Source organism: Miscanthus floridulus, chromosome 4 (genome assembly GCF_019320115.1).
Source record: "Miscanthus floridulus cultivar M001 chromosome 4, ASM1932011v1, whole genome shotgun sequence".
Lineage (NCBI taxonomy): Eukaryota > Viridiplantae > Streptophyta > Magnoliopsida > Poales > Poaceae > Miscanthus > Miscanthus floridulus.
In genome coordinates, this window is record NC_089583.1 from 103,258,805 (window position 1) to 103,282,838 (window position 24,034).

General features: G+C 45.2%; 1 protein-coding gene across 1 annotated transcript; it reads right to left on the reverse strand.

Annotated features, from left to right (window-relative positions):
* Window positions 1-21,099: 21,099 nt before the first annotated feature.
* LOC136548960 (uncharacterized) lies at window positions 21,100-21,675 on the reverse strand. Its single transcript, XM_066540301.1, has 2 exons — window positions 21,297-21,675; window positions 21,100-21,185 (listed from the first exon to the last, which is right to left on the reverse strand). Exons 1-2 carry the CDS (start codon window positions 21,673-21,675, stop codon window positions 21,100-21,102), a joined length of 465 nt encoding a protein of 154 aa, XP_066396398.1.
* Window positions 21,676-24,034: the final 2,359 nt, after the last annotated feature.

Here is a 24,034-nt window from a genome sequence, read left to right on the forward strand (position 1 = left end):
GTCTTGCTGAGTACAATTGAGTACTCAGGGTTTTATTCCCCCTGTTGTAGGTGACAGGTGGAGGCTAAAGCTGACCCTTGTGTGTGGATACCTCCTGGTGGGCTCAGCGAGGATTCCTTTACGCTGCGATCGTAGTTGTTATTTACAACTCTCATCAAATATTTTTATAAATAAAAGTTTATAATCTATTGTCATAGTTGTTATATATCAATACGTCAACAAGTCATGAATAGATATTTATTTCCGCTGTAATCCTGATCACATGTTTATATTCCGTTGTTAACTTAAATTGTTATAACTCTATTAACATGTTTATATTCCGCTGTTACATTAAGTTATTCATAACTCTGATAATATCATTACATTCCACTATTATAGTAAATAAATATTATACTCTGATGTTGTACTAAAAGTGATGTAAGAAATGGTTAAGAATGATGTAAGCTTTATTCTCTCATTTGTGATCCTGATGGCGAAAATATAGATTTTTGGGTTCTCCCCTGAGATGTGCCCAACGAAACCAAGTAATTTAGTATTCTCCTTTGGGTGCTTAGTGTCTAATGGAAGACAAGCACTCCTAGGAGGTATTAGATGAGGTGGTTCTACCATAAGGCAATATGGGTTTGTTGTTTTCTTTTTGTTTGCGAAAAGCATTACTAGTAATACGTCCTTAAGATCAAGTTTTATTAGCAGTCATGATTACTTCATTAGCTAACCATTCTAGGTAAGCACTATCAAGCAAGGGTTGAGCAATCAGAAGTATTTCACCATCTTTCATCTTTTAGTTCTTACTACGGTGCTAGATCATAGCCAAGTCGTACTGTCTCACGGCGATTCACGAACCAATGTATCCCAACAAGGTACCTTGAACACATGTCACGTTTGTACCACAGGCACAAACAAGACCAACCCATTCCACTCATGTCACGGGGTCTAGGTCCTCGTCCAAACTTGAACTCCCCCAACACTTGAGATCCAGTCTTAGTATGGTGCTTAGACCTACACTTGTTCCTGCCTCCAATCAGTCGGTTCGGAAAGAGCCGGAACCCATGACAAGAACACGAGTCTTCCTGCTCCCATAAGTAAGTATGTGCTCAGAATAATAAGTCTGTGACCTGACTACCATCCACAGCAACGGACCGTCCTTAATCGACTCGAATAGAGAAAACAGTGTAACCAAGCTAAGCCCCGTTGGTCGTGGGACAATCCGTTACACCCACCAATACACATACCATATCCCTGTCATGTCTCTATTTTTTCTTTCATCATTTTATCATTAGAGTAATTATAATAATCACCTAATGTGAGTAACGACAGGTTACTCATGCCACCGAAAACCTAAGCATAGCAGCTACTCGAACCTACACTAGTAAGACTCATAGGACAGATATATCTATGCATGTGGGTTTTTATAAAATTCCTGTAATATAAATGCACATCACATATATATATATTCAGTGATTATAAAAAATAAGGGTTATGCACCGGGGCTTGCTTTGGGCAGGCGTGGTGTCAGCTGAGTCATTCAGTGGTGACTCCGGAACCTCCTGCATGAGAATCTCCTCGTACTCCTCGACGATCTCCGCCAACTCATTCTCTACATGCATGTGATGATGATGCAACACTTAGCATTTAGGCAACAACGACTCTTAAACTAAGAATACTCATCCTAAGCTACTAAGCTAGCTCTAATGACCAAGGTACTAAGCTAACTATCATCTTCATCGAGCAATGTGTTGGATTCAACTAACAAACACCTAGCTTTACAAATAAATGATATATCTTTATTTCTACTAATGTTTTAATATATATTGAAACAAAGAGCATTTAACTACCCTAATACTTAGTCTATTCTAAAGCTATAAAATTACAGTGAGCACATAATAATACAATAAAGCTACTATAAAATTTTTAGGAGTAAAGCTATCATCAATTTACCATAAAATTTTCTACAATAATTAACTTAATAATATTGAGCACTCTCAAATGATTTAATAGCTCCTGGTGTCAACATGTATATATATGAACTAAATATACTAACAGATAGAGCACAATCTTAGGAACCTAACAAAAATTTGTTTCAGAATTTTTAGACACCTACATGATTTTATATGATTTACCAAAGATCAGCTCAAAAATTAAATTAGAAAACTCTTTCTAATTCCTTATAAAAAAGAAAAATGAATTCTCCCACGTAGCCCACACGCGCGGCCCACGGGACGCGGCGCGCACGCGGCGGTTTGCAGGCGCGGCCCACGTGAGCCCGGCCCACGTGGAGACGGCCTGCGCTGAGGAATCCCGCGTGTGTCGACGATTTTGCAAAAGAGACCTCGAATTTCTCCCGAATCACAACTAAGTCCTGACACTATTTCTCCCTCTCTCAACCCTTCTCACTTAACCCCTGGCTTTTCTAAAATTCCCCCGACGACCCAGTGCACGGCAGCGCGGCGAGCGGCGGCACTGGGCGCCTACGCTGGCCACCTGAGACCTAAGCGGGCCCACCTAAAGGGTCGATCATCATCTCCGATCGTGGTGGCTACGCTAAGTGACGGTGCGGGATGACACGACTAGCTGGGGAAGGCCGCAGTGGTGTGCGGCCATTGGCGACGGCGACGCCACTGTTCTGGTGAGCTGGGTTAGCTACAGACCTAATTGGCTAGCGCGTGAGCATTTGGAGACTACCTTGGACCTAGCCGAGGTAACGGTTGGGGTGGAGAATGGCGGAGGAAGGCTGGTCACGTGCAGCCGAGCTGTGCGACGGCTCACTGCGGTGGCATGGTCGCGTCAGCAACGACGGGAAGGCGGTAGCGGTTCCGCTGACATGCGCAAGGTGGAGAGGGAGGCGAGGCGAAGTAGGTGGTGCAGTGTCCAGCAAGAATTTCTGAAAACAACATATCTTCAGATTCCTCAGGTTTGTGAGCTCTCCTAGGCTGTGAATGTTCTCCAATGAGTTCTTCATCAAACCAAAGTACTTCAGAGTGCACAGGGATTTTGCGTTACCAATGCCATCAGGAAACCCATATTGTGATGATGGGACACTGAGATGCAATAGGGCTGGTAGATGAAAAACATCTGATGGAAGACTACCGAAAAATCCGCAACGCATTTCCAGTGTCTCGTGATGGCATAACCCTTGGATATCCGTGGGTAACTTAACACGGCTGCTCCTTGCCTCTACCTTCAAATATCTCAACAGAACTAGCTGACTTATGCCTGTCAGGTCGATGCCTTCTTCCTCATGCCGGTGCTTGCCATTGAACTCCCCGAGCTCAGGGACAAGAACTCGGAGAAATTTTGACTCTGGCAAAAGATGTGCACACGCAGGCATACAAGTAGTGTTACCAAACAAGGCAAGAGATCGAATTTGCGGTTGGCTTCCAATAACCTTAACAGCTGAAACTGAGACACCTTCTGCACCAATCAGGTTGAGAGTCGACGGATCTTGCTGTTATGTAGCTCTCTCATGCCCTGAGAATGGTATACCACATTGATAGAATTGTCCTCTGTGCTCTTGCTAAGGATCAAATCGAGCATCATCTCATGCACTCGACAAGACAATACCTCTCCATTATAGTCAGTCTCTTCAGGTTGAATCATGCTTCTGTTTACAAGCTCATTGAAGTAATTCTTCGCCAAATCCTCTGCATCTTGCCTACCAGAATTACTCACAAGACCTTCTGCGACCCATTATCGAACCAAATCATCCCTTTGAATTATGTAGTCCTCTGGATATATATCTAGATACAGGAAACATGTCTTGAGTTGATGAGGAAGATTCTTGTAACTGAGGCTTAAAATTTGTCTCATCCCTGCCAACGTGAGGTCTGTCCCATACTCAGAGCCTAGTGAATTTTTTATCTTCTCCCAGTCTTCCTTTTCACTAGTTGGTCGATTGGGGCTGAATGTTCTGCTAAACAGTAATCTTCTTGAGTCATGGTCATTGAGGGGTTTCAATCTGTACAAGCATTCCTGGTGAGTGCAGCAGATCCTGGCAACACTCTCAATCCGTGTGGTTACAATAAATCTGCTTCTGAGATTATTTTCTGGAAAGGCACATTTGATAGTATCCCATGATATTGTATCCCACAAATCATCAATTACTACTAAGTACCTGTGAAATGTTTTGAACAGCTCATGTGTTGATTAGGGTAGTTGCAGTTTTCCATATGAAAGAATACTCACTTCAGAAGATAAGCATTTAAGGAAACACTATTGAATTCGAACCAACTCCATGAATATTAGGAGTATGACTACAGGACCACTCGATTAAGGAAATGGATGTTTACGGGACAATTGGTAGGCAGAAGAACAAAATTCTTATACTTGTTGAGAAAGAACAACAAATATATCTTCATCATGCATTTATGAAGAGTCTATGACGAATTAGTTATGTTGTCCCACACAGTGAGAACGTGTGCATAGCATAGTGGTAGGGATGCTGAAGTGTGACCTATAGGTCAGGAGTTCGACCCTGTTTGCTGTGCTATTTTCCCATGTTACATGGCCCACTGATAGTTGCAGTGTGATCCTCACCATGGTTGGCATGTTCTAGATAAGCCTTTTCTCGACCCGGCAGAAGAGAATCTTCGATCTTTCCGTGAATGTTTTGGGAGAGGCTTTCCCCCAATGGTCAAGGTTTTTTTTTTTTAAATTCACTTGTTAAGGTTGAACTGGTAGCGCAAGATCAAGATATCATTACATTCTTTACATTCTGTTAAAGAAATAGAGAATAATATAGAAGTACCTCTTGTGTTGTAGGTATTCTCTAACATCGTCAATGAGTTCTTCGACATCGCAAGGGCAAGAAGACTCTTGCTGACCAAGTTTTGATCTTATGCTGTTGAGAAGCCTTGGCATGTCAGGTCTCTGGGAAACTGAAACAAACGCATGATAGTCAAATTGGCCCTTAACCTTACGATAAGCCTCATTTGCAAGTGTTGTCTTTCCTAAGCCTCCAAATCCTACTATAGCCACCCCTTTCAGCTGTTTCTTTTCGTCCATTACCCATCTGAAGAGGTCGTCCATGGGACCATCAACACCCACAAGATTGGCTGCCTCCTTGTAGAGCGCCGGCAATCGAGGATCAATAGCCGTAGAATGAGAACTAGAGATGCAATCTTCAAGCCTGTACCTCTTACGCCGTTCATCGATATCTTCAGCCTGTTTGTTTGGTTGTGGCTTGTCGTAAACGATCGTAAATTTTCAGCCGAAACAGTATTTTTCTCTCACACAAACCAGCCAGCAGTATTTCTTCACGAACCAGATACGAACCAGCCAACCGAATAGACTGCTTGTAGGCGAGTCTTGAGCTCCTTGATCTGTCTGGCAGCCTCAAGGCGGACCCTCAACGCACCGATGAAGTGAGAAATCCTCTCGGTGAACCCGGCCTTGGCATCGGCGCTGCCAACCCGGAGAGCAAACGCGTCAAGACAATCCTCGATGTCGTACCGCAGCTCCCTGACTTGGTTGCTCCAATCCTTCACCTGTGGGTCGAGCTCATCTTCACTGTCCAGCTTCTTGAGGAGAGCGTTTATGGTGCAGAGCTCATCTCGGAGAACAAGTCTATGAGGTTGCTGGACTTGGCCCCCATCAGCTGTGCGAGCTTTGCAAGAACGGACTCCATCGCTCTCGCTCACTGCCTCGCCCCCTTTGATACACTTTCTGTGACGCAAATTGGGAGTTCCCGCATGAGAATCGAACAGTTTTTGAAGTAGGTATCTGAAAGTTAAGAAGAACAGCACATTTCTGCTTCTGCAGTCACCCTATCTCCTCTGGTTTACTCATATATACTTGGCCCTGGATGTCACGCGTATTACTATCTTCTTGTCTCTTTTGTTTTCCATGCCGTTTTGTTTTCAACTCAGGAGTGTAGGTATCAACACACCGCCCCCATTTGCACGCCACGATTGGCGGCCAAAAAAACAGTTTTTATGCCGCAATTTACACGCCACGACTGGCGGTCAAAAACACCTTTTTTATGCCACAACTTGCATGTAATTGACTGCCCGGTTGATGCTGCTATCATGCACGTAATAAAATGCAAAGGTGTGCGACATATATAATATAGAGTAAAGTACAGGGGAAAGTCCAATTTACACCTTTCAACTTTTATCGAAGTCCGGATTTTAACCTTGAACTTCAAAACCGAACAACTTTGGTCATCCAACTCTCGAAAAAGTTCAACTGTCAACCTTCTGGGCGGTTTTGCGGGTGAACAATAATTTTTGATATTTTCGGGAGCGCCGAAATTTTATATTGTTTTTTCGAGCATCTTAACGTCCTCAAATGAAAAAATTCAAAACTACAAAGTTGTAGATCTCATCGAGGTCTATAATTTACATATAAAAATTATCTTCATCCGACATCGTATTGAAGGGTTTTCTATTTTTTGAAATTTGAGTCTCATCACGCGATAAAATATGGTGCTGAAATTTTATATTATTTTTTCGAGCATCTTACTGTCCTCAAATGAAAAAAAATTAAAACTACATAGTTGTAGATCTCATCGAGGTCTACAATTTACATATAAAAATTATCTTCATCGGACATCGTATTGAAAGGTTTTCTATTTTTTGAAATTTGAGTTTCATCACGCGACAAAATATTTGTTGCGTGATGAGACTCAAATTTCAAAAAATAGAAAACCCTTCAATACGATGTCGGACGAAGATAATTTTATATGTAAATTGTAGACCCCGATGAGATGTACAACTTTGTAGTTTTGATTTTTTTTTTATTTGAGGACGTTAAGATGCTTGAAAAAAACAATATAAAATTTCGACGCTCCCAAAAATATCAAAAGTTACTGTTCACCCACAAAACCGCCCAGAAGGCTGACAGTTGAACTTTTTCGAGAGTTGGAGGACCAAATTGTCCGGTTTTAAAGTTTGAGGTTGAAATCCGGACTTTGGTAAAAATTGGAGGATGTAAATTGTACTTTACATGGCCCGTCCTTAAATTCGTGGAGATGTGTCATCCTGAGCAGGAATCACGCTCGTGGACATTTATTCAGCCAATAATAGGTGGAGAGTTGTACACGTAGCGCAGGAACACGTGGCACCGTGTCAAACTGTCAATAATAAAAGACCAATGAAACGAGTAACTAAAACTGCATTCAAGGGTAGGGTCCGTTCATGCATGCGCGACCTACCTTAGTATTAGTATTAGTTAAGGACAAGACATGTTACGCTTAGGGCCGTTTGGTTCTCAGGGCTAATTTTTTTTTAGTTCCCGTCACATCGAATGTTTAGATGTAAATTAGGAGTTCTCGATCACTACCTCACCCCCTTTTGATGCACTTTCTGACGCGAATTGGGAGTTCATACATGAGAATCTATGCAATTAATTTTATAATTAGCTCATATTTAGTTCTCCTAATTAACATCCGAAAGTCTGATGTGACAAAGACTAAACTTTAGTCGTGGGATCCAAACACCCCTTAACAAAGAGAGGGGGCTTGACACCAATTAAAAGATACAGTAAGTGTCAACAGTAGTGGTCACGCATCACGCATGGTAGTTGGAGTGCCTGAGATATGACCTAGCTAGGAGCCGGCATGCGCGCTCTTGTCATGTCAAGATGGAGATACAGTCGAGAGTTGGTGATGAGCCTACCAAGCAAACATGTGGGAATGCATATCGTTAACAACCCAATAGAACTATTCCAAAAAAAAAAACAATAGAACAAGCTGGTCACGGCGCGCGCATGCAGCAGCGCCAGTAGCAGGACTCTTAATGTAAGACGGAGAAGAGCCTTATCCGGCACCAGCAGCATTGCGTATTTGCATTGGCGTAGCTTGGTCGTCCGCAGGAGGCCGACGCGATGAGATGACGGACCGGGCCGAGCCGCCGATTGATAGGCATGACATGATAGCCCGATAGGCCGGTTGCCGCTCAGTATCCGGATCCCATGCGTCGCTCGGCGGCTGGGCTGCGCTGCGCATGCGCTCGGCCTTAAAAAAAAAATTAGTCTTGTAAATTATCCGTAAATTATGTAATTAATTATTTTTTAATACTCTCTATATATATGTGTGTGTTCAAACATTAGATGTTATAGAGAGTAAATTTTAGGAGAATGAACTAAACACGGCCTTAATCATCTTGTCCTGCACGCGCACGCCATGGTAGTGGTAGCTGATGGAGCAGGCACGCATTTGTCGTGGAGACTATGCGGCAGGTCGCTCGATCGCTAGCGCCCTAAAATGTAAGGCCCCGGCGGCGGCTGGCCTAACCAATCGACAAGCCAAATAAAAAGCGTAACTAATCAAGGCATGTGTATATCTAGAATTATATTAGTTTACTATATGTATTTTGTCGGGTTCATAAATCCGAGGTTCCCAATAGATCTGTTTCCCTGCAAAACTTGCTCCAGCAGGCGGCGCAGCGACAACACGCGCCTGGATCGTCCCAGATACATAATGACAGGTCGAGACAGCAATCCGGTCCCCGACCGAAGGCCTGGCCAAGGTGGGACCATAGTCCGACTCTGACCCCCTTCTCCAACCGAGGATACGCCAGATCTCTACTCGTTGCTCTTTCCCGACCGACACGGTCGGGAACGACTAACCAAGGACGCCCGCTCGGTGTGGACCCGAGAAGCAGGCGGAGCATATAAGTGAGGCGCTCAAGTCAACCGTAATACCGAGGACTGTACCCTGCCATGTCCTGCGCACCTGCAGGACGGTGCCATCGGGGCATGTCAGGCGAACACGGTAGAGCCTGCCAGACGCGTCAAAGTATAAACAGTATTGTGGAAGCCGTCGTTTACCGTACCAGACGAACATGGTAGAGCCTGCCAAATGTGTTTGAACATAAACAGTATTGTGGGCGCTGACGGCCATCCCGTACCCAATGGTATGTGCAACAAGACTAGGCAACACACAAATACACTATCTCTTTTTCTCTGACATGTAAGGTCATCCCCTTTAACTATAAAAGAGGATGAGATCTCTCCTAAAAGCCCCCCGAAGACTGGTCGACTCGACAGCTCAATAGCTCTAGGACTCGATAGCTACACAGTCTACACGCTCTCAATAGCTGATAAGCTCAGATACACAGAGCATACGTTTCAATACTTAGCGTACGTTTTAGCATCCATCACTCTCTTCCACTCGGTTCAGAATTCGACGGGACCTCTAACACCCTCTCTCTCATTCCTTACTCGTTTGTAACCACACAGCAAACTTTGAGCACCTGATCTTAGGAAAAAAGTCACCGACCGACCACAACTGGACGTAGAGCCTGTTGCTTGAACAAGTATAAATCATGTATCATTGAGTGCTAGGCCACATCCGATTACAACGCACAACAAAATTATAAATATTTACTTTTTGATCATTTTTCGCACCACATATATAGATATCTAGATTTATATGGAGTATTAGGTTACAATAGCGGCAGTACTCCCTTGTTCAAAAAAAAAATAGTAGACTAAGTTTTATAAAAGAAAAATAACTGTTCGGTTGATGGTTTGTATGACTGATAAATCGGTTGATACTATTTTATCGTGAGAGAAAAAACACATAAGTTCAAACGAAGAGAGCTCGCAGCGACGAAGCTGTGGCCTTCTCTGTGCAGTTGCACGCTCTCGCTCGCTCGCTACGTTGTGTTTTTCCTTACTGCTGTGCCAGTGCCAGTGCCCAGTGGTACGTACGGTACAAATCGACATCATTTGTCGTACTACTACGTTCTACTACATCATCGCTATTTATTAGACTGTCTCTAAAATCAGTCGTACACCGTGTTTGGCGTACTCAGAAACACGGTCCAACAAAACAACCAAACCGAGGACCCATTTTACGTACCACCGGAGGCGAAACACAAATAAGTCTCTTCAAGGAGACGACGCAAATCTCTGACGCCCGTAGTGGTGGGCCCCTGACGAGGCGCAGCCGGCTTGGTGAGGCGAACCCGTGGCGGGGAGCCATCGGCGCTTCCAGACGGGTCCACGGCGGGGTGCTGCCGGCAGGGCAAGGCAGGGAGCGGGGCGAGGTGGGTCCGCGACGGGCGCGGCCTGCGCCGCCAGGCGGGACCACTGATGAGCGTGATGAAGCAGCAATGCTTGACTCATCAGGCGGTAGCGGTACTAGGTACCCTGTGGGGAATAAGGCTAACTCCAACAACACAGACCTAAATCAGAGACTCATTCTATGATTTAGGTCACGCACATGTCTTCTTCGACAGCCTATGCAAAAGTCCTCCCCTGCTCCCTCTCCTCTCTGTCCGCTCGATCCCTCCCTCTCTTCTCTCCACCAGGCGGCACTTCCAGATCCATGGAGGTGCCTCACCAGTGGCGGCGAAGCGGGGCCACAACCCCACGGCGCCGCTACTCCCCGCCCCCCGCCTTCACAGGCTCCTCCGCTTCCGCGCCTCCTCCCCTACCTCCGCGCCGCCCCAAATCGACCGCCGCTCCCCCCCGGCCGGTGCCGTCGCGCCGCCCATCCTCCTCCCTCTATGTGCGCCCCAGCCTCCTTAACATGGAGCGCGAGCGCGCCATCCGCCACACCGACGTTGACGCCTTCCTCGCCTCCCTCGGTGTCAACCCGGGCGAACTCGCGGGCCTCGAGCTCCCGGTCACCGTCGACATCATGCAGGAGCGCGCCGAGTTCCTGGGTTCCCTCGGGCTCACCCGCGAGGACCTCGCCGCTGGGAGCCGGATCTGGGCCGCGCGGCCACATGCTCGGAGCGTCGTCGGCTCCTCGGCGCGGTCGCGCCGACCGCACTCCTCCGCGGTCCTGCCTCGCTACGCCGGCTGCTCCTCTCCGTGCCGGCGGCTCCCCGCCGCGGTCCCGCCTGGCGGCACAGACCGCGCCTGTCGCGGACCCACCTCGCCCCGCTCCCTGCCTTGCCCCGCCGCCAGCGCCCCGCCGTGGACCCGTCTGGAAGCGCCGACGGCTCCCCGCCGTGGGCTCGCCTCACCAAGCCGGTTGCGCCTCGTTAGGGGCCCACCACTACGGGCGTCAGAGATTTGCGTCGTCTCCTTGAAGACGCTTATTTGCGTTTCGCCTCCGGTGGTATGTAAAATGGGTCCTCTGTTTGGTTGTTCTGTTGGACCGTGTTTCTGGGTACGCCAAACACTGTGTACGACTGATTTTACATTTGGATTGTGTTATTGGAGACAGTCTAATAAATAACGATGATGTAGTAGAACGTAGTAGTAGGACAAATGATGTCGATTTGTACCGTACGTACCACTGGGCACTGGCACTGGCACTGCCACAGCAGTAAGGAAAAACACAACGTAGCGAGCGAGCGAGAGCGTGCAACTGCACAGAGAAGGCCGCAGCTTCGTCGCTGCGAGCTCTCTTCGTTTGAACTTATGTGTCGTGGGCGCCAGTGCCTGCCGGCGGATTCGCTTGACTTTGCTCGCGCGGTCCATTACGATTCCGAGGAATCGATCCAAGTCCCCTTGGTGCTCTGCTCACACGGACCTCGCCCCGGCCGATCGATCTTTGTTGCCGTGCGGCTGTGCCTGGCGATGGCACCCTGTGCTTCGAGGACTCGAAGAGAGAGAGAGAGAGAGGACAAGCAGGGAGCGACGTTAGGAAGCGGCAGTGGATTGGGTCGGATCGGTTTGGGCCTGCGGTCACAACCACACCGCTATTTTGCTCAAACTGCTGCCGGAATTAGCTTTGTATTCTCTCCCTTCACTCAAATTCTCAACACGAACCATGTACTGTGCAGTTTAAATCACGCATCATCATCTCCTCAATCTTATATTTATGTGTAAAAAAAGCAGCATTACCTCCATCCACGAGATCATAATCATACACGGGATGATGAAAGTGAGATGTTCGCCTCCAACAGCGGTTGAGTTGTATTAAATGTCCATATATATATATATAGCTGGTTAAAAAATAACTTATTTTGTAGTCACTTTACGTTATGAAAATTACTATGTTAATTTACTAAATTATAGTAACTTCTTAATAAGTGGTTTACTATAATGTTATGATAAATATCCCCATGTGTTATAGTAACTCAACTATTGTAAATATATATTGACATTATCGTAAATTAGTATATAAAATTATCCTAAATAGAGATGGCTACAGAATAACTTATTTTGTAGCTGGCTACTGAATATACTTTTCCTATATATATACACACGTCCTTTTCTGGGTCCTAATAAAAAACTTCCTTGAGGCGGACGGTTGCGAAATGCATGCATGCCAACTCTGCAAAATCTGTTGGGCATGGGCATGGGCATCAGCATCGTCTCCAGAGCTATTCTCTGTGCCTCCAACGTCTCTAACTCCAGTTGGATTCGTGTACATTATTATTATCTGCAGGTTATTCTGCATGCATATAGTATTTCGGTGAAGTTTCGCCAAAAATGTAATACCAGCTGTCTCCGTCACACGGAAACCATAATCATTAATTAGAAGTTGGCTAGAGCCTAGAGCTTAAAGTCAGCTAAGAGCAAGGCTAATAATACAGCCGGCTTGCTGGCTGTAAGGTTCCTTACAGCCTTCTCTCAGCCTACTCATATAGTGGTTAGCTTTTTACAGTTAATACATGGTCCACTTGTTTTTCTCACAAACTTTTTTGGTTCTTGTGCCTAAGCCGGCTGTAAGCTTACAGTCCGCTTCTCCTCTCTCTCCTTCCCTCTCTCCTCCACCTCAGCATTTAGTCGGCTTACAACCTACTATTGTACTTGCTCTAATAGATCATATACAATCCAAAGGTGACAAGGAAATATGGACGACGAAAACCCCCAATTTTCAGAAGGTTCTGTTTGGTTGTCGGAAAACTATACAGTAGGACAATCTACAAGTATATGTACGCACTATTTATATGGACGCAATTTCCGACGAAATAAACATGCTGAGTGAGAGCTTGGAGTTTTGTGGATTACTTTATTGCGTCGTCGTAGCTAAAAGAATTTTGTGACGTGGCGATCCCAAATGCAGAATCAACCTCGACATGGTCTTACCTCTGCCCTTTTGTGTTATCCTACCATCTATTATCTTTGTTTTTTTTTCTTTCAAACCTCTAGCAAATCGTTTATATTCAATGTGTTGATGGATTGGACGGCAACAAGTAACATGAAACTACTTCGTATATAATATTGATCAGAATCTCAAGACTTGAGAAGAACATGGGTAGTTTCGTTGTCTGATTACTTCACGTTGATTTGCTCTGTCGAAATGATAGCTCACATTATATCATCTCTCTCTTCTCGAGTTTCTGAACATGAAACATACACCCAAGCATGTACAGTATGTAATGTAACTTCTATATACATGCAATTTGAATCTGGCTATCTTTATATATGTAATAATAATGGATTCATTATAGGTCTGTACCACACTACCACTACCGAGACGTGTTATTCAGAGAATCATTTGATGTGTTAGTTGATTCATTGTTTGATTCGCTCGATTTTATCGAGGAAAGCAAGTGATGTCGTGCCATATTCGGCCTGTTCGGCTGGCTGGGCTGGATCGTAGATTATTTACTGCTGACTGGTTTGGTGTGAGAGACAAATATTTTTCCAGCTTATAATCCACGATTATATATGATCGTTTACGGCCTGCCGAACAGGCTGCTTATTGATGGTTATAATGACGTTTGCCACGAGGGAACCTATGTAGTGTACATATCAGAAAATTTATTTGGCAATTTCGTGATGCGTGTTGATCGTGCTCTTGTCTTGTATGGGGTATAGCACAAAATGTCATATCTATACGATGAGGTGAAATTTTATTCAAATGCTCGTGGCAATAGCCCCGATATGCATGGAATTCAGGGGAGGCCTGTAAAAAATACATTGGACACCTTCTTCCAACCTTCGAATTAATACAGTATTGTACACGCTCCACGTGCCTTAAATACTTCTGACGATAAAGTGACCCGACATTTCATATATTATTATTACTATTATTATTGTTTCTATTTTCACTCTAAGAGGACTAGTTATTAGCTCTAAAACAATTTCTTCAGTAATATTAACTTTAAGCACAAAGCTCATAATATAAATAGCTATATATGACAACCTCACATGATTTTAGAGTGTGTGCATAATACCAAATAAGTATGATTACATTCTTCATTAATTATATTTTCAAAGAATACTTATTTGATGTCATAAAATCTTTATAATTCTTTCTATAATTTTGGTCAAACTTGAGATGCTTTAACTCTTCAAAAAAAATTATAATTAAATGACTTATAATTTGAGATGAAGGGAGTAGTATCTGCGCCTACCTAGTATAATTTGGTAGTACCTCTTATAACTTTGGATATAGAGATTTCTGATATGTACAAGGATAGTAAAAGTAGTCTACTGAATTCTTGGTGTAATTTACATTTATGTTAAAAAATTACTCTCTCTATTTTAAATTATAGTTCTTTCTGGGTTTTTTAGATTATTATTTTTGCTATACACCTAATATAGATTATATCGAAATATATATAATAAAAGTATGGCAGAACCGTCCGAAATAGCACGCTTACAGAGGTGCTTGTCTTCCACCAGACACTAAGCACTCCAAAAGCAAGCTATAGCGGGCAGTATCCGTCGGGCACACCCCAAAGAAGAACCCGAAAGATCCACATTTTTTCCAAGGATCCAATAATGAGAATGAGTTACAATACTTATTCATTTCATACATCAGAGTTTCTTAAAAGTACATTATTACAACACCAAATATCAAAGTGCGGAATGATAAACAACAGAATTTAAAATAAACATCTAGCGATAAGAACGAGGATCCGTCTGAGCGCACAAGAAGAATCCTCCAAACAAGGGTACTTCTCATGCATCACCTGCAAAAGGGGTAAATAAACCCTGAGTACACAATGTACTCGCAAGACTTATCCGACTAGTGGGAATAATTTCCCGACTCCAAAAAATATGATAAGCTTTATGATTTGCTAATTTCTTTTAGCAGAACGTAATACTAAAAGTGAGTCATTATTTATGTTATTATTATCAGCTGTATTAAGTTATTATCTATCCCGTCTATATAAGCACATGTTCTACTTTTAAGCAAGAGTTGAGCAACCAGTTCCATTTCTTCTCCTTTCAACTTTCAGTTCTTACTACGGTGCTAAACACGAGACAAGCGGTACCGGATCGCCCGGCGATTCGTGAATCAATATGCCCAACTGGGTGCCCCAAAAACACACGCCTCGCTTGTACCCCCAGGCACAAGCAGGACTAACCCATTGCCCTCCTGTCTTGGGTGTCCAGGTCCCCATCCAAACTTAGACTCCAAGCCCCCACTCCTGAGTGCCGGACTCAGTGCGGTGCAAGGACCTCCACCATCCTGTCTCCCATCAGTCGGTCCGGAAAGAGCCGGATCCACGATAAGAGAGCAACAAGTCTTCCCTGCGCCTATACCCAAGTATGCGTTCGGGACAATAAATCTGTGACTTACCCACGATGCCTTATGCAATGACCGGTCCTTAATCGACTCAGACAGAGAAAAAGTATAACTGAGCTATGCCCTGTTGGCCGCAGGACACAACCCTTTACACCCACCAATACCCAAACCATATCCCTGCCCGGTCACCATTTACCTTTACTATTTTATCATGAGTGATCATGTTTATCACCTACTTGTGAGTAACGGTAGGTTACTCACGCTACCGATTTCTTGAGCACAGCAGCTACTCGACCTATACTAGTAGGACTCATAGGTAGATATATTTATGCATGTAGTTTCTATAAGATGCCTATAACGTAAATGCACATCATAGATATATATTCAATGATCATTTAAAATAGGGGTTATACACCGGGGCTTGCCTTGGGCAGGCGATGGGTCAGTAATGTCAGCACCAAGAGGCTCCGGGGCTCCCTCCTGCATGAGGGTCTCCGCCTCATACTCCTCAATCACCTCATCGTACTCCAGTTCGTCGACGGGCACGGACTCAACCAACTCGTGATCTACATGCATGACATGATGATGCAATACTTAGTAATATAGCAACAGCAGCTCTTAAAACAAAAGTACATCTGTCTAACTACTAAGCTAGTGCTACCGACCACGGTACTAAGCTATCTCTTGTTACCGACAACAAGTTTGAAGTATGACATTCATTATTATTATAGCAACTACAAGTATTCTTACTCATAATGCTATTTTACGCTATATATGATAAAGCAAGGATAATGGCTACTCTATTTATCATCTTACTCTAGGGCTACAAAATTTACAGCAAGTACATATTAATCTAGTATGCCTACTGTAAAATTTTCATAGCCATATCTCTCACCAATCTACCATAAAAATTCCTACAATTATTAATCTACATAATACTAAGCTCTCTAGTTTGGATTTATGAGCCCATTACCATCATAGTTAACTATAAACTAACTACACTAACAGATAGATGACATTTTTGTGAACCTAACAAACTTAGTTTCACTATTTTTGGATATCTACAAGATTTACTATAATTTATCCAAGTTCAGCTAGAAACTATATTGAATAAACATTTACAATCTCCTGGAAATTGGAAAACACAATCCACAGCGCGGCCCAACCCGCACGCGGCTTGGCCCAGCAAGGCAGGGTGCACGCGAGTGGCAAGGCGGGCGGGGGCACGCGCGAGCGGCCCAGCAAGCGGCAAGCGTGGCCTAGCAGGCGGGCGCAGACACGAGCGCGGCCCAGCACGACAGTGGACCAAGCGCGGTGTGGGCAGGTTGGCTCACGGCGGGGGCGCGGGCGCTAGCGCGGCCCAGCGGAAGCGTAGGCCCTAGGCGTATTTCTAATGTATTCATGGATTTATTTTTCTACAAGAAAACGGCCCTATAACATGTGTGACGCAGGGATGATGCCAACAAGCTAGGAGCAACAATACGCACCGCCGGCTGCTCTGCTTGCTCTGCTCGCCTGCTCGAGTGAGGTTCTGGTTCACGTTGGCCGCTGAGAGGACATCCCCGGTGATCTGCAGCACCGTCAAGGAGAGGAAACCGCCATGCCCGATTGAAACAAACGAGCAAGGAGCAGGGCCCTAGCCGAGAACTCTGTCTTGCTGGCCATGGTAGCCCGTCGAGGGAAAATTCTCCCCATTACCTCACCGTAGGAAGTAAACCCATCAAGATGACTCCAATAGGAAGCTAACCACTCTAGCTATTTAGGCGCATGGTGAATTGGAAAGGGATGGACTGCACCTCGGCCAATTTGGTGAGCGACGGTGTTCGGCTAAATGGATTCGATGGTGGGGAAAACTCCACTGAGGTCGTCGATAGCGTATGACTGCAACAGCAGCGGGCTTTGCATGACGTAGGACATCATCGTGACCCTCAGACGTGCGCACAAGTTCGGCATTCCGGTGCGCGATCGAAGCTTCGCGACACGACGACTGTGAAATAGGGAAGTTAGGCTCGACGCTGAGCGTGGCAGCGGACACGGTCATGAAGGCGTAGTGAGGCAGTCGTCCCATGCGCCTACAGCTGCGCTGCGTCAATGGGAGCAGTGAAGGTCGTGCAGGAGGTGCGCATGAGCGCTCGGGAGAGTGGCGACATTGGTTCGGACGAGCCAAACACGCAAGCAGACGCGGTGGCGGCAGTGATGCAGACAAATGTGATGGAGGAGGCAGCATCCAGGTCTGATGGACCCTAGTGCGCGCGTGTGTGCATGTGAGTCGAAAGGCCGGTGCGCAACAACAGAGCGGACCGAGCGACAGTAATGGCCGAACGGCCAGCGAGCCCAGTGGCGGAGCATGGAGCCAAAGAAAATAGGGGCCAGTCAAGCTGCAAGCGTACAACTTTGAGAGTATTAGCTTACATCTAGCATAACCAACTGATGTAGGCTTAGACGTTTTACAGTGGATGCATGTTAACTTTCCTACTTCTAGGCGTCAGTCACAGAGCTGATTCAGAGTTGTAGTGGCCAGAGTGTGGATGAAGGGGGGGGGGCAGTGCCCAGCTTTGCCTCCATTGGCCTCCGCCAGTGAGCGAGCGGCAACGTCGGGTGGGTAGCGCATCTGGACGCGTGCGACGTGCATGAGCGCGTACCAAGGCGCAGCAGTGGGGACGTGGCCGGTGCGGTAGCGTGCGCTGGGTAGGCTAGTAGTGGTGCCAGGCCGAGCATAGGTGGTGACCACGCCCGGAGAAGGACAATGTGTCGTGCACACTTTTTAAAGTGGCTCAAAAACTCAAACCCGATGCTCCAAATGCCAAACCAATTGTTCTATGCTCCAGAGGGTTTATAGGGCTATCAAACTAATCTAAAACACCTCTCCACTTCTTAAGTCGATCCTCTCCTAAAAATGTCTAAACTATGCCTCGCCGACCCACCCTTCGACTTAAGAAACAACTAAGTCCTTCATTCAGATTCGCGTCACTTTCGGTTTCCAAGCTGCCCACTAAGCTAGCTAGTGACTCTCGATCCTGACCGCGAGTAATTCTTCGTCTAAGCGATACAACGTGACCTACCATGAAACATTCAGTTCACGTTTCAAATGAACGTTTCAATTTTCAAAAATTGATTTATACCCTAGATTACACACATTCACATACAAGTAAGATGCTCATGCAGAGTTTTTGCAAAAATAGTACAATGTAACACCGAGGGTGTTACAAATCTACCCCCCTAAAACAAAATCTCGACCCGAGATTTCGTGTGCCTAGTTTGAGAAAGAGATAGAAAATACATTTTTGGCGTAGCAACTAACTGTCCGAACCGGCGAGAAGGTGGGGGTAATGCTGCAATAGGTAACTCTCTTGTTCCCAGGTGGCTTCATCCTCTGAATGGTTTTGCCACTGCACCTTGTAGAACTTTACCACTCTATTCCTGGTCACTCTTTCTTTCTCATCTAAGATTTTGATAGGATGCTCAACATAAGTCAAATCTGGCTGGAGGGGAAGCCCTTCAATTTCCATAGCTTCGTTCGGAACCCGCAAACATCTCTTCAATTGTGATACATGAAACACATTGTGTACTGCAGATAAAATATCTAGAAGCTGGAGATGATAAGCAACTAGGCCACACTGCTCCAACACCTGATAAGGACCCACATATCAAGGGGCTAGCTTGCCATGGATACCAAATCGATGCACCCCTCTCATAGGAGACACCTTGAGATACACATAATCTCCAGCTGCAAACTCCAAGGGCCTTCTTCGCTTATCGGCAGAAGCCTTCTATCAGCTTTAAGCTGCTTTCAAGTGACTTCAAATAATACTCACTCAATCTCGAGCCTCTTTGATGAACTCAGGCCCAAAGTACCCACGGTCTCCCACTTCAACTCAGTTGAGTGGTGTCCTACACTTTCTTCCGTATAGAGCTTCAAATGGTGCCATGCGAATGCTTTCTTGATAGCTATTATTGTAAGAAAATTCAGCCAACTTCAGGCATTCATTCTACTTCTCTGGAAAAGAAATGGCACAAGCTCTCAACATGTCTTTGAGCACCTGGTTCACCCTTTCTGTTTGGCCATCAGTCTAGGGGTGATAAGCTAAACTACGGAGGAGACTAGTCCCAAGACACTCCTAGAGTTGCTCCCAAAAGCGAGAGACAAAACTGATCCCCTATCAGAGATGATAGTCAGGGGAACTCCGTGTAGGGTCACAATTCGATCAAAGTATATCTCCGCATACTTCCTGGCTGTATATGAAATCTTCACCAAAATAAAATGAGCAGACTTGGTGAGGCGGTCCACACTGACCCAGATAGAGTTATAACCATTGGTTGTGCGGGGTAAACCCCTAATGAAATCCATGGAAATATCTTTCCATTTCCACACAGGAATGGGCAAAGGCTGCAAATATCCTAGAGTATGCATATGATCTGCCTTAACTCTACCACAAGTGTCACACTCCGTGATGTACCGGGTGATGTCCTGCTTCATGTTAGACCACCAACACAAGTGGCAAAGATCATGATACATCATGTTGCTGCTAGGATGAATAGACAGCTTTGAATGGTGGGCTTCATTCAAAATCTTCCTTTTTAGCTCTTCATTGGATGGAACCACCAGCCTATCCCTGTATCTCACCACTCCATGCCCATCAACACTAAAGTGAGGGCCACGCCCTTTAGCCATCAATTTTCTAATGTGGAGAATTTCTTCGGGGTCTTCCTTTTGCTCCCAAATAATCTGCTCCAGCAATTCTAAGGTCAATGCAATGTGAGCCAACACTTCAGTATGGTCGAGAGCCAAAGTTGTTTCCTCAACCTAATGTGACTTTCGGCTCAAAGCATTGGCCACTATATTGGCCTTTCCTGGGTGATAATGGACTTCTAAGTTATAATCCTTTATCAATTCTTACCATCTCCTCTGCCTCATGTTTAGCTCAGACTAGGTGAAAATATACTTGAGGCTCTTGTGATCAGTGAAAATATGTACTTTGTTACCCAACAGATGGTGCCTCCAAATCTTCAGAGAGTGGACTACAACAGCCAGCTCTAAGTCATGAGTGGGGTAATTCACCTCGTGCTTCTTCAGTTGGCGCAAAGCATAAGCTATCACACGCCCATCTTGCATAAGCACACACCCCAACCCTGTTTTTGAGGCATCACAGTATACATCAAAGGGCCTATCAATATCTGGTTGGGCCAACACAGGAGCAATGGTTAGAAAAGTCTTCAGAGTTTGGAAGACTTCTTCACAAGCTGGGCTTCAATCAAACTTAGCTTCTTTTTTGGAGTAGCTTGGTCATTGGTTGGGCTATCTTGGAGAAATCAGGAATGAAACACCGATAGTATCCTGCTAGACCAAGGAACTGATGAATCTGGTGCATAGACTTCAGAGACTTTCAATCTAATACATCTTGCACCTTGCTGGGATCTACTGATACGCCGTCAGGTGTCAACACATGCCCTCAAAACTATACTTGATCTAACCAAAATTCACACTTGCTGAATTTAGCATACAGCTTGTGCTCTCTTAGTCGAGCTAGTACTATCCGAAGGTGTGGGCCATGCTCTTCATCATTCTTGGAATAGATTAGGATGTCATCAATGAAAACTACCATAAACTTATCTAGCTCCAGCATGAAAACTAAATTCATCAGGTACATGAAGAAGGCAGGAGCATTGGTAAGACCAAAAGACATCACTAGGTACTCATACAACCCATACCTAGTAGAGAAAGCTATCTTTGGTATATCATGTGGCCTGATCTTGATCTGATGATAGCCTAATCAGAGATCAATCTTTGAGAACACCTTGGCACCGGCCAGCTGGTCGAATAAAGTATCTATACGGGGCAAAGGATACTTGTTCTTAACTGTTACCACATTAAGGGGGTGATAATCCACACACATCTGTAGAGTACCATCCTTCTTCTTCACGAAAATAGTCAAGCAACCCCATGGTGAAGAACTAGGATGGATGAAACCTTTGTCCATCAACTCTTCCAGCTGCTTCTTCATTTCTGCTAGTTCCCTTAGAGCCATGCGGTACGGGCATATGGAGATACAGGCAGTACCAGGCTCTAGCTCAATGGAGAATTCTACCTCTCTATCCGGTGGCAACCTAGGAAGATCTTCAGGGAAAACATCTGAGAACTCACATACTACCGGAATGGAGGTAAGACCAGGAGAGGCTTCAGCATGGGCAGCAATAAGTAAGACTTGATTTAAGGGTACAATAAGAGACATCCTCTCCTCAGAAGAAGGAAGTCGTAACTCCACACTTCTCCTCTTCATATCCAAGACTACCTCATACACCCACAACCAGTTCATTCCAAGAATAGCATCAATGCCTTGCCCAGGCATTACCATAAACTATAGGTGGTAAATATGGGTGGCTAATACCAAACTTACTGTATCTGTGCGGGTATTGATGAACAATTATGAACCCACCATATGAATCTTATAGGCATAAGACATAGCCATAAGTGATAAATTGTGCCACTCTACAAACCCCATGCTCATAAAGGAATGTGATGCACCAGAATTGAACAACACATAAGCTGGATGGGAGTCGATGGTAAACATACCAGCCATCACTAGATCTTGCTACAAAATCTATTTAACATCTGTGAAATGCAGCTAGCCAGATCTACTGGGCACTTTCTTCTTGATTATGGTCCTCTTGACAAGCCTGGAGTTTGCTGACGGTTGAGTAGACTGAGCTGGCTGGTTTTGGGGATAAGCTCGGGCATAGTGGCCATCTTTGCCACACTTCAAGCAAGCACCTAGCTTGTTCTCAAACCCTTAACGAGGTGGGACCTGCTATCACTAAGACTACTGGGGCTGCACCTGCTGCGGGGGTGCACAGTACTATATGGAGGAAGTTTGGGAAGTTTGCTGGGGCTACTAGAACGAAGGCCCGCCTAATGACCGATAGGGCCCCCGTCGAACAACATGTATCTGAGGGTGGCTAGAAGATCCCATAGCCACTCGCTTCCTCTTCCACTCAGCCTGGGACTCCCACTGAAAACCCTTCATGGCAATGGCGGCGTTCATCAGTGCCCCGAAGGTCTGATAGTTTACCATGTATAGCTTTTCCTAAAGGATGGGAGAGAGACCATGAAAGAAGTGGTCCTTCTTCTTGTCATCAGTGTCCACATGAATGCCAGCATACTAGGCCAAGTGATTGAACTTATTCACATAGTCAATCACTGTCATGCTCCCCTAGCGTAGCTCCAGGAACTCAGTCACCTTTCGGTTGATGACACTAGCAAGGATAAAGAACTCTCTGAATGCGGTGGTGAACTCCTGCTAGGTTGCCGAATGATTAGGCTACACCATGGCATAGAAGGTGTCCCACCATGCGCTTGCGGACCCTAGAAGCTATTGCGCTGCAAAGCGTACCTTCTGCTCGTCGGCCACGTTGAGCAACATAAACTTCTGCTCTAGAATGTGAAGCTAGTGCTTTGCATCTAGGGGCTCATTAGACGGGGTGAAGGTGGGTGGGTGAGTCTTGAGGAAGTCCTGGTAAGAGGATGGTCCCTCATGGCAAAACCTACCAAGGTAAAATATGATGTGAGTGATGATGATGAATGTGAAAGTGATGCTTGTAGGAGTGATGATGATGATGAGGAGTACTCCAAGGAGGAGCTCATGGACATGTGTGAGCAAGTGCATACTTGCTTTGAGATGAAGAGAAAGGAGTGCAAGAAATTGAACAAGAAAGTCAAATTTCTTGAGCAATCCCTTGATGAGCTCAATGCCACTCATGAGAGGCTAATGGAAGTCCATGAGAAGCTTGGCAAAGCTCACTCTAAGCTTGAGAAAGCTCACTCCTCTCTCATCGAGCAAGTCAAAGAGGAAGCCAAGAAGGAGCAAGTGATTATATCTTGTGATGTGGGACTAACATGTGATCTTATTGATGAAACTTTTTATAAGCCCATTGTAGTTGCTCCCACTAACACTTCTTGTAGCACTACTACTTCTACTTCACCTTTGAGTGATGGTCTCACTTGTGATGCCTCACTAATGGTGGAAAATGAGACTCTCAAGAAGGAGGTGAATGAGCTCACTCATGCCTTAGGCAATGCCTATGGTGGAGATGCCCGCTTGCTAAAGTGCTTGGATAGCCAAAGGTTTTCTCTCAACAAAGAGGGATTAGGCTATACCCCTAAGAAAGATAAGGTGACCTTTGTCACTCCTAAAGTTAACTTTGTGAAGGGCAATGGTTGGTTTTGCAATAGATGCAAGCAAGTTGGGCATGTAGAGCAATATTGCAAGATTAACAAGAACAAGCTACCTATTGTATCCTCAATTAAATTTTATTCTTGTTACATGCTTGTTAAGGGTGCTAATGGTGTGAAGGCTAAGTTCATTGGTACACCAATTGTAGGCCCAAAGAAGAAGGCCATTTGGGTACCAAAGACCATGGTAACTGGCCATTTTGCATTGACATAGCAACCATGTGAGCTTAGCCAAAGCCCTCCCACTCATCTCCATCATCGTTTCATCATTATTGTGAGATTGGGAGAGAATCCAATTGCATTGCTTGAGTGATTACATCTAGAGGCACTTGGTGTTCGTGTTTTGCTATGGGATTCACTTGTTGCTCTTGGTGGTTGCCACCACCTAGACAGCTTGATGCAGCGGAGGAGGATTGGCACGAGTCAGTGATTGTTCATGGCCATCTCCGATGATTGTGAGGGGATTTGTACCTCCTCGG

What these genes read in the sequence shown, in the direction of transcription:
- LOC136548960 (XM_066540301.1), bottom strand. Translation starts at nt 21,675, where the DNA reads ATGCCTGGGCAAGGCATTGATGCTATTCTTGGAATGAACTGGTTGTGG. An exon ending in GGAAGAGTTGATGGACAAAG is followed by an intron (nt 21,186 to 21,296) that starts GTTTCATCCATC and finishes ATGTGGTAACAG; the next exon opens with TTAAGAACAAGTATCCTTTG.